Genomic DNA, 12,474 nt, shown 5'->3' with positions numbered 1-12,474 from the left:
GCATGTCACGTTGCCTTCTATTGGATCGGCTGTGTGCGTGTGCAGTTCGACCATGAATACCGCTCTGTGATTGGTTCCTACTGACATGGCAACAAAATAGGGGGCCAATGGGAAGGGGACGACTTCTCCGTCCGCATCCAGCCCTCTGTGCTCTCGTCTGGCTAGCTTAGAGCGCAAACAAGGCAGGCAGGCAGGCAGCGAGCAGGGGAGCCGATGTGTGTGCGTTTGTGCGGTCATCTCTCTGCTCCAAGCAACCCTGACACACGTCGAACAAAGCCCCCCCTCTTTTTTTTTTTTTTTGCATTGTCCCATTTCTTCCTCGGTAGCCAAACTACAATACAAAGCTGAAGTTGCTTTAGCAAAGGTAAGACGGGTTGCTTCGCTATCGTAGCGGAAAAGAACTGCACCGGTTCATCCAAAATGGCTTCCACCAGGGTAGCCGGCTAAGCTCGCTAAAGCTACGTTAGCAAATTAGCCCTGGAGCCGGCGGATAGCTTAGCGCCGGGGCGGCTCAGCTGACATACGTTTGGGTAGAAAATGGCGTCGTTCGCGTTTAGCCACCATCAGCCGTCAACGTCGTGCGCACGGGGGAAAACAGTACACACGACGTACTTAGAACTCATGACATTAAGGTTGAGTCGCCTGTGTCGTCGGTACGGGTTCGATGCAGATTCGAAATAGCACACCGGTGGTGATTGTTTTCCAATGTCACGTCATATCTGCGATGGGATGGCGACACAGCCAAACTGGAGATATTAGCGGCTAACCACGCCGCCCTGCCCCGGGTCCCTGCATATTTATGGGACATTAAGGTTTCACTTTGCGGGGCTGACCGTGACCGTAGCCCCGACAGCAAATCAGCACAAGCGCCCACCTCAAATTGCACGATAATTTATGTCGAAATACAGTTTTCCATATTCACTGCCACTCGTTGCTTGAGAACAAGCGCATTCATGTCAAATATAGCGAATGCAAACGCTGCCAAACATCCCAGCAGGGTCGTGACGTAACCCGTTTAGTGTATGGATTTAGCATCTAGCTAACATGTTAGCCGGAGCGCCTATGCTTTGTTGTAGCCGAGCAAACATAGTTTCTGCGTGCGTGTGCGTGTTTGCAAGACGAGACAACCGACGTGATCGGACCGGCGACGATTATCAATATACACAAACGCGTCAGTCCGCTTCGTTTCTTTTCCTCCACGCGCCTGCTTATTGCTTCTGCTAGCCCTCGGTTGACCTGATTTTCAGCGTCCAACTTGAATGGTGTGACGCCTTTTATCGTTTACAGCCTTGACCTGCATTGCGAACTTTGTGACATTTACTGTCACATCACACGGTGTCATTTCTGCCCTCGGACGTCACAACAAACCGCCGTCAGCCACCTGATGTGTTTTTCTTCCATCGACCTCCTCCTCCTCCTCCTCCTCCTCCGTCCACACGCAGTGACTGGTTGCCCTTCCCTCTTCTCTTCCACAGCACCGTTTTCCCCATCCCCTCCTATTATTCTCTTTCTTTTAAGTATTCCTTATTGTCAAGCCGCCAAAGTGGAGAGTGTGATTGCAGAAGGGGGTGCTTCTCGTTTCAGGTAATAAACAAAAAAGAAAAACTGCCACATCAATGGGAAACTCATAACCTTCTGTTTTTGTGTTGTTTTTTTTCTGTCTCTCTCTCTCTTCTGATTGGCCCTCTGCAAGGGTCTGGGCAGGGACTTCCGGCCTAGCAAACAAAGCAGGACGTGAGAGAGCTCAAAATGGCTGGCAGAGATTTCTTTGCGAAACCTTGTTAAAGTAGAGAGGGGTGGGGGGGGGGTTGTAATGAGCCATAATAGGATTTATTTCTGTCTGCTTGCTTCTGCTGAATTTGTTGGCGGGGGCGCGCACACAGACGCCACCTGCAGCGTTTAATCGGCATCCTGTTTAAAACGGAAAGAAAAGCTGGTTATGTCGATCAGAAGGTTTTGCATATAAACTATCAGTGCCAGGCCATGATGTCACATAAAAAGTTAGACTGATAAATAAATAGAAGGTAGCAATAAAGTTTGATCGTTTGGCAAAACTGTTTTGGATATGAATTTAAATTTATTGAGGCTTGATTTGCATATCTTTATTGTCAAACATGGACTTTGTGAGCTGGTGTTTAACAATAAACAGATAATCCTGTTGGTCAGCATTGCAAACCTATTTGCAGAAGTTCTGTGGAAAATCCATTTTTTTCTCCAATCATAATTTGCATTTTCCATAACTGAATCCATGTGCATGATAAATTTTGATGGGCATTTTACACCTTGCGCTAACGTGCACCCCTCCCTGTGTCTTCACTAGTGCTTCTTCGGGGGGAGGAGGTGGTAGGGGTGCACCTCAGCACTATCCCAAGACTGTCGGCAACAGGTGTGTCTTCCATTTCAATCAAACTCTTTGTATCTCACTATTGAATTGTAAACGTGCAGTTTTGCCATTTGCAATTCGCCAAAAAGAAACTACTCGCAGATCACAGACAGAGAATAGAGTTTGTATTAAAGATGAACAACTGGAAGGGTTTCGTGTTACGTTGGAAGCTCTCAGGCTATTTGCAGTCGTGTATTTACATATTTTCTGTGTAATGAAGGGGGTGTTTAACTAAAGGTAAGACGGCAGTGTTGTTCTTCTGTGTGGACTCCTAGCAACTTGTACCTTTTTGTCAGTGCACTGGAATGCGTGGCTAAATGTAGGAGTGACTGATACTTCTGACCTTGTTTCTCGTACAAGGGAAAACTATGGTAGTGGCCTTTGCTGGATCTAAAGCTTTTAAGAAAACACTTCTGAAGGTCCAGCGTTACGTCAGGTTAACTTGATCGGTCTTCTCCAGCAGCAATTTGCATCTGTAAACAGAAGGCTAAATATGCTGCTTCCTGGAGAGCCGTAGCCATGGAATGATTGCGCGAAGCTGCTCCTCTGCAGCCGAGAGAATGAAAAACAGCAGTGTGAGGTAGGGCTGTGCCATTCATCGATTTTAAATCCAATCAGATTTTTTTTTTTAGTGGTAACGATGTTAAATAGAGGAAAATCGATTTTCCTCTTTCATGCTTCCGGGTTGGCGCCTCTTGGGTACCGTAGTCGTCCTCCCCCCTCGAGAAGCTGTTAACTGTCTACCTGTGTTTACTCGCGTATGCACAAGCCACAGCAGGCGTTAAAACCAGCAAAAACAACAAAAAAAAAATCTAAACCGAGTTTTCAGAGAGAAAAAAATCTGGATTTTATTTTTGACCAAAATCGCCCAACCCTAGTCTGAGTCTGAGGACGGTTATTCTGGACAATATGGGACCTGTGACCAGGAAGTAATGGTCTTCAGCGCCGCTCACGTCCTCTGTTTTTGTGTGTGTGCAGCGAGTTCCTGGGGAAAACCCCAGGGCAAAGCGTTCAGAGATGGGTTCCTTCACGAAGCACTAGACGAGATGTCAACTCCGGCAACGAAAAAGAGCGACACGATGCAATCTTCAGGAAAGTGAGGGGGTAAGGTTCACATCTGCTCAACCTTCTTTATTTGAGTTTTTCAATTGGTTTGGTTTTTTCCCCTGGCTTCTGCACCCTCTGAGGGATGCAATCGCTCCCATCTTTTCTTGCAACTTGAATAGGAAGCGTGTTAAGTAGGCCGACTCTGCATGTGCTTTGCTCAGGGCGCTAAAGTCCCTCCCCCTCTGCGTCAGCTGATGTTTACCAGAGAGAAAGAGAGGAATGAAGACTAGCTGGTGGCAACCATGGGATGCAGATGGGATTCGGTCGACCTGCTAGGAATGAATCAAGCGTTCCCGGCTCGCCTGCACGGGCTGAAGCTGAAGTGGCGCAGCGGGCCAACGCGGTGCAGCAGCCCACAGGGATCTATTCTGAGCAGCAGCCACCCTCACAGACCGGCTGCTTGCCGACAGTGCTGCGCCGGTGCTGCAGGACCAAAGGCCTCGAACGACGTCTTCCAGTTAAAACCTGCAGCAGACAACCGCCGCTCCTGACGGGCGCCGTCCTGGTTTTTCCACAGCGAGAGTGGGCTCGTGCTGCCACTTTAATGACGCTTGTTAAAAGTTTGCGTTTCAGCAGCTGATATATTAGATTTGTGGGTCACCTTTTAGAGCCGACGTCGCTTTGTTTTGCTGCAGTCTCACACGAAGAGAAGAGCGAGGAAGGCCTTTTATTCCTGGAGCCATCAAAAAGAGAGAGAGAGAGAGAGAGAGAAAGGGAGAGAGAGCCCTGCTGCATTTTCCATCCACACTAATGGAGTCAAACACAGATCATGAACACTCCTCCAGTCCTCTGTTGTGGCCCGAGCACTGACTCAGTGGTCTAAAGCTTTCATTTCATTTCCCTTCTGTCAAATGATGAACTCACAACTGCATTTCACATTGTTGGAAGTTTGTCACGGCGAAATATCCTCTTTTCAGACCGAATAAACATCCAGTTTTATCGTCAAAATAAATCACTAGTTGTGACATCTCAGTAAACTTTGAACTGTTTTTCGGAATTGGCATTCTTGCCTGTGTCCTCGCAGGAGAACTTGGGGGGGGGGGGTTGCCGAGTCAAGAGTTCAACATGCGAAGCCGCCCAGCCGGGTCTTTGATGGGCCAGAATGTTTCCAATCCATCTGGGACTTGGCGCGGAGCGGCGCAGACATGCTGATGATGATGATGATGATGATGATGTGTAATTACGCTGACTTTCTTCTCTTTCTCCTCCCTCATTCCTTCCTTCCTCCCTCCCTCCCTCGCGCTCTTTTTTTCCTCCTGCAGCATACTCAACAAACTCACGCCTGAGAAGTTTGACAAGCTATGCCTTGAGCTCCTGAACGTGGGCGTAGATTCAAAACTCGTCCTTAAAGGAATCATCTTGCTGGTGAGGCTGCTCGCTGCTTCTCCTCTGTTGTCCTTCAGATGGACTGTGCTGTCTTTCCGTCTTGGCAGGCAGGTTCACAATGACTCAACCGTGTGTCTCATGTCTCCCCCTTCCTCCTCCTCAGATTGTAGACAAAGCCCTAGAAGAGCCCAAGTATAGCTCGCTCTATGCTCAGCTATGTCTGCGCTTGGCAGAGGACGCACCAAACTTTGATGGCTCGTCATCTGAGATCCAATCATCCCAAAAGCAGAGCACAGTGAGTGTGGCGCCGCCGGCTCGGCACCGTGCCGCTCCATTAAAGGCACAACAAAGCTTCCGAGCCTTTTCCTCTCCTCGCCAGCCATCCTCTGCTCGGCCGGTCGGCGGTCTTTGTTCCTGAGAAACGCTCATGTTGTTGTCTCGTTGTTTGCAGACCTTCAGACGACTGCTGATTTCCAAACTTCAAGATGAATTTGAGAACCGCACCAGAAATGTTGAAAGTGAGTCCAAGTCCTCGTCTCCGTCTTGTCGTCGATCGTCGAGTATTAGAGGTTCCACGTTAAGCCAAATCAGCCTGTCTGGATAATCAGGAAGCTCTTGGGGATGAAAGATAAAGATATTTTCTAAATGGGTCGAACACGGGACTTTTAGGAGCCCCCCCGGCCAATGACAACCTCTCACTTGTGTTCATTCCAGTCTATGACAAACATGACAACCCTCTTACTTCGGAGGAGGAGGAGCAGCGTGCCATCGCCAAGATCAAGATGCTTGGCAACATTAAATTCATCGGGGAACTTGGCAAACTCGACCTCATTCACGAATCTATCCTTCATAGGTGCATCAAAACAGTACGTACAGTAACAGTACCCCCCGACCCCCGATCAACAAAAGCCCGATCTCGCCCGCTGACTGGTCTGCTTTCTTGCAGCTTCTGGAAAAGAAGAAGAGAGTCCAGCTCAAGGATATGGGGGAGGATCTGGAGTGCCTCTGTCAGATAATGAGAACTGTGGGGCCGAGACTCGACCACAACAAAGCGAAGGTGAGAGCTCTGGCATTGGATTACTGCACAAGAAGCTGCAGAGGCGATGGGGGGGGGGGGGCATATAACAGGCTCGTTGTTGCAAGAAGGTTGCGGGGGAGAAAAAACAGCGGGGTTGTTAAATAGCCAGGATTATGCATATTGTTTGGCTGCAACTTGCAGCAGTTTGTTGTGGAGATCCCTCCGGTCCTGACCGCCTCTCTCTCCCCTGTCTGTCTGTCTGTCCGTCCCCCTCCAGTCTTTAATGGATCAGTACTTTGGCCGTATGCGATCCTTAATGAACAACAAGGAGTTGCCCGCGAGGATCCGCTTCCTGCTGCAAGACACAGTGGAGCTGCGCGAAAACAACTGGGTCCCCCGCAAGGCTTTCATCGACAACGGACCAAAGCTGATTAACCAGATCCGCCAGGATGCCGTGAAAGTGAGTCTGGGCCCGAGTCTCGTTCTGGTTTGCCCCCATCGATCCGCTCTCATCATTTAAATAACATGCACCAACGTATTTTTCTGTGCGGGTTAGGGATGTAAAATCATCGATTAATTCAGTAATCGTTAGTTGATTGACCTTGTCGATCGATTAACCATTAATTGGTAAGGGGCGATTTTTCCTGAGAACCTAAATTTTACAATGAAAAATGTGTAAGGAGCACATTATTGAACCCTTAAGTAATGTTGAGGGTCCATTGTGACCCATTTTTACATTAGAGGATTTGCTCTAGGTGTACAGGTATACCAGGCCATTTAACCAAAAAAAGTAAAACGTTTTTCAATCAATTGCGACTAATTTAATTATAAATTCTTAATCGAAAATGAATCGATAATCGATTAATTGTGAACATCCTCAGTTCAGGTGCGTTGGATTCAAACCCCGATGCTGATATTCTTTTAATTTTGACCTCTGAGTTCCTACTGCGTCCTCTTTGTTTCCTGCAGGATTTGGGTGTTTTCATCCCAGCGCCCATGTCTCAGGGCATGAGGAACGACTTCTTCCTGGAAAGCCCCTTCATGCCCCACAAAGTGAAACTGGACAGGGAGACTCTCGGTGGTTTGGCGGACATGTTTGGACAGATGCCAGGTGTGTGAAATATTCTCATCAACTGTCGCCAGACAAGAAGCACTTCCTGCACACAGTCTGTCTGAATAGTTTAGATTGCTCTGCTGATTTAGTTTCATTTTATTTCATAAGCCAGCGTACATAAATGGACATTTAAGTAATTAGTAATCCAATTCCATAATATTTATTTCTTATAGGTGGTTACTTTCAAAATTGTCATTATCAAAATCTCAATACCTGGCAACTATTGCTTGTTACTACATTATTTTTTTTCCCATTTCAATAAAAAAAAAATGGTTATTTGGACAACCAGTCAAAAAGTTTAGACAAACCATCTCATTAAATGGTTTTATTTGCATGACTTTTCACATTGTAGATTATAAATGAACACATTAATTGTGAAATTATTATTGTGGAATTATACAGTAAGCAAAAACTGTGAAATGAACCATGTTGTGACATATTTTAGATTCTACAAAGTAAAGTAACGTCCCTTCATTGAAGTCATATTTTGAGTGATTCTTTGCTACATAATTCCATATATACTGCGAATATATTTGATGTCTTCAGTGTGTCTCCACAATGCAGAAAGTAGCAAAGATAAAAAAAATAGCTGAGACCATGGCTCCCCTAGTGGCGACTCTCTGCAGTTGTCCTCCGCTCACAGTTCTTCCTCTGTGCCGTTTCCTCTCAGGCAGTGGGATCGGAACCGGCCCGGGGGTCATTCAGGACAGGTACTCGCCCACAATGGGACGCCATCGCACCAACCCACTCTTCAACGGCCACGGCGCCCACATCGCCCCCCCACCGCAGTCTCAGTTTGACATTGGGCCCAAGTCCTTCGTGAAGTCCAACCAGGTAAGCTCCGCCCACATTCCCGCCTCGGTCAGCTGGTTTCCAACGGTGACGCCGGACTCCCGTGTTTTGTTTTGTTTTTTGCCATCCCGACAGGTTCAGAACCAACATTTCCTCAGCCAGAACCAGAGCCACTTGGCCCAGCAGCAAGTCCAGTCCAAGGACCTGCCTCCTCGATTCAGCAAGAAAGGACAGCTCAATGCGGACGAGGTGACGCTGCACTGTTGCTCCGTGTGTGAGATGGTTCCTCTGACTTCATGCCCGCTGATTAAAAAAACAGACGCGTTATTCTGAGGACCCAAAGTGCCGACAGTTTCTCCTCCATCTCTTCCTCTCATCTCCTTCCCCTTTGCTTCCTCTCCTCCTCCTCCTCCTCTGACCTGTTGGCACTTCCACTGACTGCGATTATGAGAGATGAGGGCGTGAACGAGCAGAATTTTCTCTCAGTTCTTGTTCAACCTCTCGTCTAATGCTGCGACGCCTCCCCGCCCCCACAGATCAGCCTCCGGCCTGCGCAGTCATTCCTCCTCAACAAGAACCAGGCTCCCAAGCTCCAGCCTCAGATCCCCACCATGATGCCTCCCAGTGCCCAGCCCCCACGCACCCAGACCCCCCCTCTGGGACAGGTGAGGCTCGCCGTCTGGCCTGCACAGATTCCACTTGCCTGCAGTGCGAGACCAGCAATGACGCCGCCGCTCTCGTCTTCAGCCTCCGCAGCTCGGCTTGAAGACCAACCCTCCGCCCATCCAGGAGAAACCTCAGAAGACGAACAAGAAACCGCCTCCCGCCAGGGAGGAGCTGCTGAAGATGACCGTGAGTGAAATCCTTCCCTTTTCAAATGTCGCGGGGGGGGGGGGGATTCTTAGATTAATCGCAATTATGGCATTGCCAAGTAGGAAGCCATTCACAAATTAAAAAAAAAATAAAAAAATTTAATGAGCCTGGAACTCGGCCTCTTTAAAAAAAAAAAATTGGAATTTGGATCGGAACGCAGATCCAAAGCAGCTCAGGAGACGAGACCCCTACGCACTCGGCATCGAAGATGACTGAAAAGCTCAGTTGATCGGTTCCCTCAGGATATAAAGCCAGCGTTTGGGCTTTTACGAGGTTGAGGCGAAAAAGACACTCGACATGAGTCACTCAGTTTGTAAGTTGCGCCACATTACAAATATTGTGGGAAGACGACGAACTTGAGGAAACCTCTCCTGTTGGCACCCGGAGTTGGAGGACTAGACAGAAAATCCACAGTTGCTCCAAACCAGACATTCATCCCCAACACCAGAACAAAGCTGCCAACACAGTCGCAAAGGGCCAATCGCAAAGTCTGTTGGGACTGTGTCGTTCCGCAGTGTGTCGTGTGCTTTGGATATATATGTGAATCGTGATAAATTCTCGATTAATCGCGATTAACTGCAACCTATAGCCCTCTGAATTGGAATCGAATCGAAACGAAACGTCGGGAACACGGTGATTCCCGCCCCCCCGTTAGGTCGACTGTAGAGATTGTTGCCAGGTGGCGCAGCGTTTGCTGATTGGTCTCCTGCCCCTCAGGAGGGGATCGCCACCGAGTACTTGAACAGCAAGAACCTGACCGACGCCGTGAGCGGCGTGCGCGAGATGAAGGCCCCCAAGCACTTCCTGCCAGAGATGCTGAGTAAGATCATCGTGTGCTCCCTGGACCGCCCCGACGAGGACAAGGAGCACGCCAGCACCCTGATCCACACGCTGCGCACCGAAGGCCTCGTCAGCGGAGAGAACTTCATGCAGGTTTGCGTCCTCACTGGGAAGATTTTTTTTTCAAAATAACTTCTTTCCACTTTCTTCTTTAAGAGGATTAGTGCCACAAGAACAGAAAAAAATATTACAGGAAGGAGGCTTTTATTGAAAGTTTTTATTTCGAGTTTTAAGTTGAGATTTCATGAATAAAGAGGAAAATTCATAAATAAAGTTTAGGTTGAAAAAGACAAAAATTTGTGAATAAAGTACAAATTTCCTGAATTAAAAAAAATCACAATAATCAGGAAACTGGAGAAAACCGAAGTTCTCCTCGAGACTTACTCGCAGAGCCTTTTGACTTTATCCTCGACATTTTGACATTAATTACAAAATTTCAAGTTTATTCACGAAATTTCGTTTTTGTTTTTTTTTTACATCAACTTTATTCTCAAATGTTAATTACATCGAGATTTAAACTTTATTCTCGAATTGGAAACCTGGAAAAAAAAAATTCTATCTAAATTTTTTTTTTGTTCTTGTGGCCCTAATCCTCTTCCGCACTTCTCAGAGATTGTGATGAAAGGATGAAAAATACACATTGAACCAGTCGCAGAATGTACCAGCTGAGAGGAAACAGTCACATGTTGCATTTGAAGTTTTTACATTGAGACAAAATGATGAACACATTTTCGCAGCAACCATTAATGCCGCACTCAAAGCAGTTGCGCTGCAACGACGCTCCTGCCCCTGCAGGTGGCACTCTTGTCCCTCATCCTTGTCTGACCGTCTCCGTCTGAACGCAGGCTTTCCTCACCGTCCTGGACCAGTGCCCGAAGATCGAGCTGGACGTGCCCCTGGTCAAGTCCTACCTGGCCCAGTTTGCGGCCCGGGCCATCATCGCCGAGCTGGTGAGCGTGGCCGAGCTGGCGCACCCCCTGGAGAATGGCACCCACTTCCCCCTCTTCCTGCTCTGCCTGCAGCAGGCGGCCAAGCTCAAGGACCGAGAGTGGCTGACGGACCTCTTCCAGCAGAGCAAGGTCAACATGCAGAAGATGCTCCCAGGTAGGGACGCAACCGTTACCGGTGAAATGATGAGCCGCGGTTATTAGACCGTCTCAGATTCTAATCATCATTAAAACCATGTTTGATTACCGCGGTTTGAAAACCTGCAGCTCATTACTCAGAAAAGCAGCAGCCGTCCCTCAGACACAGGCGCACAGTTTACAATCTTTGGTCCTAAACATGGCGGAAGGAAGTTCAGCGGACAAGATTTTTTTCCCCGTCAAAAAAGACAAAAGTACGAAGTCCGGGCGTATTTTGGCTATTACAAGGACTCTGAGGAGAAACTGGTACCGAACGTTGCTCCTTTAAAAATTCGACAAATTATTAGTGCGATTAGCAAGTTGCGTGTGCAGGTCTCATGATCATTTTGGTCACAATTACCGTGATGTGAAACTTTCATGCCGTCAGATCTCCACTCCCAGATGTCCGGGGTCATCCTGCAAGACCATCCACGCTCCTCGAAGCGCATCATCCCTCTTCCGCTCTCTGACCGTTGCGTTGTGGTTGTGGTTGTTTGTGGCAGAAATCGACCAGAACAAAGACCGCATGCTGGAGATCCTGGAGGGCAAGGGCCTGAGCTTCCTCTTCCCGCTGCTGAAGCTGGAGAAGGAGCTGCTGAAGCAGATCAAGGCAGACCCCTCCCCGCAGTCCATCTACAAGTGGATCAAAGACAACATCTCTCCCAAGCTTCACACCGACAAGGGCTTCGTCAACATCCTCATGACCAGGTAAGAAGCTGGGCCGGGCCGGCCGGGTTCCGCAGCCGCTCCTCCGCTCTCCCCACCGCGCCGCTGACCACCCTGCGCCCTCCTCCACAGTTTCCTCCAGTACATCTCCCAGGAGCTGTGCATGGCGGAGAGCGAGGAGCAGCTGGCGGCGCCCTCCAAGGAGCAGCTGGAGCAGGAGAAGCAGCTGCTGCTGGCCTTCAAGCCCGTCATGCAAAAGTTCCTGCACGACCACACCGAGCTGCAGGTCAGCGCCCTGTACGCCCTGCAGGTGCACTGCAACGCCAGCGCCTTCCCCAAAGGTACCCGACCCCGCTCGCACCTCGTGCACATTGCCTGCAGTACCCTCACTTACCATTAGATGGTGCCAAAACGAACACACTGGACCTTCATGTCTAAAAGCAACAGATCAATTTCTGGACAATATCTTTACAATAACCTTCAGCATTTTAATGCTAGATTTATTTTTTTATTTTTTTATTTTTTAAGCGACACAGACAACAAACGGGGGTGCGCAATACTGCCGCCGCCAACACTAAAGCGTGTGTCTTGTCCACCAGGTATGCTGCTGCGCTATTTTGTCAACTTCTACGACATGGAGATCATTGAAGAAGAAGCCTTCCTCGCCTGGAAAGAAGACATCACCCAAGAATTCCCTGGAAAAGGAAAAGCTTTGTTCCAGGTACCAGGACGCCTCGCCTCACCTCGCCATGTCGAGTCTCACCTCTGTGTGCTCGGGCGACTCACCTCATCTCACCCCACCCGTGTCCCCCCCGCCCCCCCCCCCCCCTCTCAGGTCAACCAGTGGCTCACCTGGCTGGAGACGGCGGAGGAGGAGGAGTCGGACGACGACGCAGACTGAGGCGGCGGCCGCCGCGTTGGATCGACCACATCTGCATCTCACTGTCGCCCCTCTTTTTTGTTTCTTCCTGTCGTTGGTTTTCTGTTTTCCCTTCACCCCCTCATCATTAGAAAGCCCGCGCTTGATTTAACCACTAGCGGCGCGGCGCGGCGCGCGGCTGCATCTCCCTCCGCAAGTAGAAACCCAGACTAAGAGCTTTGTACCTTGTGTAGGGCCTCGCGTGTGACCACCCGCACCGTGACGATAGACTGAGACGAGTCATGTGACCTGTTGCCTGAGTGTGTGTGTGTGTGTGTGTGTGTGGATCAGCTGCATGATTTCTGACATCTG

General features: G+C 48.9%; 1 protein-coding gene and 1 non-coding gene across 3 annotated transcripts; both read left to right on the top strand.

Moving 5' to 3' along the window:
- The first annotated feature begins 1,475 nt into the window (after nucleotides 1-1,475).
- eif4g2b (eukaryotic translation initiation factor 4, gamma 2b) lies at nucleotides 1,476-12,274 on the top strand. 2 transcript variants are annotated; one of them, XM_076027230.1, is made up of 19 exons: nucleotides 1,476-1,584; nucleotides 3,362-3,487; nucleotides 4,753-4,855; nucleotides 4,980-5,111; nucleotides 5,268-5,334; nucleotides 5,531-5,682; nucleotides 5,763-5,873; nucleotides 6,112-6,294; nucleotides 6,804-6,945; nucleotides 7,619-7,782; nucleotides 7,876-7,989; nucleotides 8,277-8,405; nucleotides 8,488-8,592; nucleotides 9,331-9,546; nucleotides 10,299-10,557; nucleotides 11,081-11,285; nucleotides 11,376-11,584; nucleotides 11,843-11,964; nucleotides 12,079-12,274. In XM_076027230.1, exons 6-19 carry the CDS (start codon nucleotides 5,599-5,601, stop codon nucleotides 12,142-12,144), a joined length of 2,109 nt encoding a protein of 702 aa, XP_075883345.1. In that variant the 5' UTR covers nucleotides 1,476-1,584; nucleotides 3,362-3,487; nucleotides 4,753-4,855; nucleotides 4,980-5,111; nucleotides 5,268-5,334; nucleotides 5,531-5,598; the 3' UTR covers nucleotides 12,145-12,274. The 2 variants fall into 2 exon arrangements, with proteins under 2 accessions (XP_075883345.1, XP_075883344.1); XM_076027229.1 differs by lacking the exon at nucleotides 1,476-1,584 and adding an exon at nucleotides 2,841-2,963.
- LOC142888923 (small nucleolar RNA SNORD97) lies at nucleotides 8,037-8,203 on the top strand. Its single transcript, XR_012926754.1, has one exon. It is a non-coding gene; the product is annotated as a small nucleolar RNA SNORD97 (small nucleolar RNA).
- Nucleotides 12,275-12,474: the final 200 nt, after the last annotated feature.

The sequence above is a fragment of the Nelusetta ayraudi genome, unplaced genomic scaffold, assembly GCF_046127955.1.
Source record: "Nelusetta ayraudi isolate G7.1 ecotype Tasmania unplaced genomic scaffold, CSIRO-AGI_Nayr_v1 ptg000020l, whole genome shotgun sequence".
Taxonomy (NCBI): domain Eukaryota; kingdom Metazoa; phylum Chordata; class Actinopteri; order Tetraodontiformes; family Monacanthidae; genus Nelusetta; species Nelusetta ayraudi.
This window is presented reverse-complemented; position numbering and strand designations above follow the sequence as displayed.

Excerpts from the sequence above, each read along its gene's own strand:
- eif4g2b (XM_076027229.1), top strand. The coding sequence starts at position 2,908 with ATGATTGCGCGAAGCTGCTCCTCTGCAGCCGAGAGAATGAAAAACAGC. Across the intron at positions 7,990-8,276 it reads GACAGCTCAATGCGGACGAG|ATCAGCCTCCGGCCTGCGCA; the intron begins GTGACGCTGCAC and ends CCGCCCCCACAG. Across the intron at positions 9,547-10,298 it reads GCGGAGAGAACTTCATGCAG|GCTTTCCTCACCGTCCTGGA; the intron begins GTTTGCGTCCTC and ends GTCTGAACGCAG.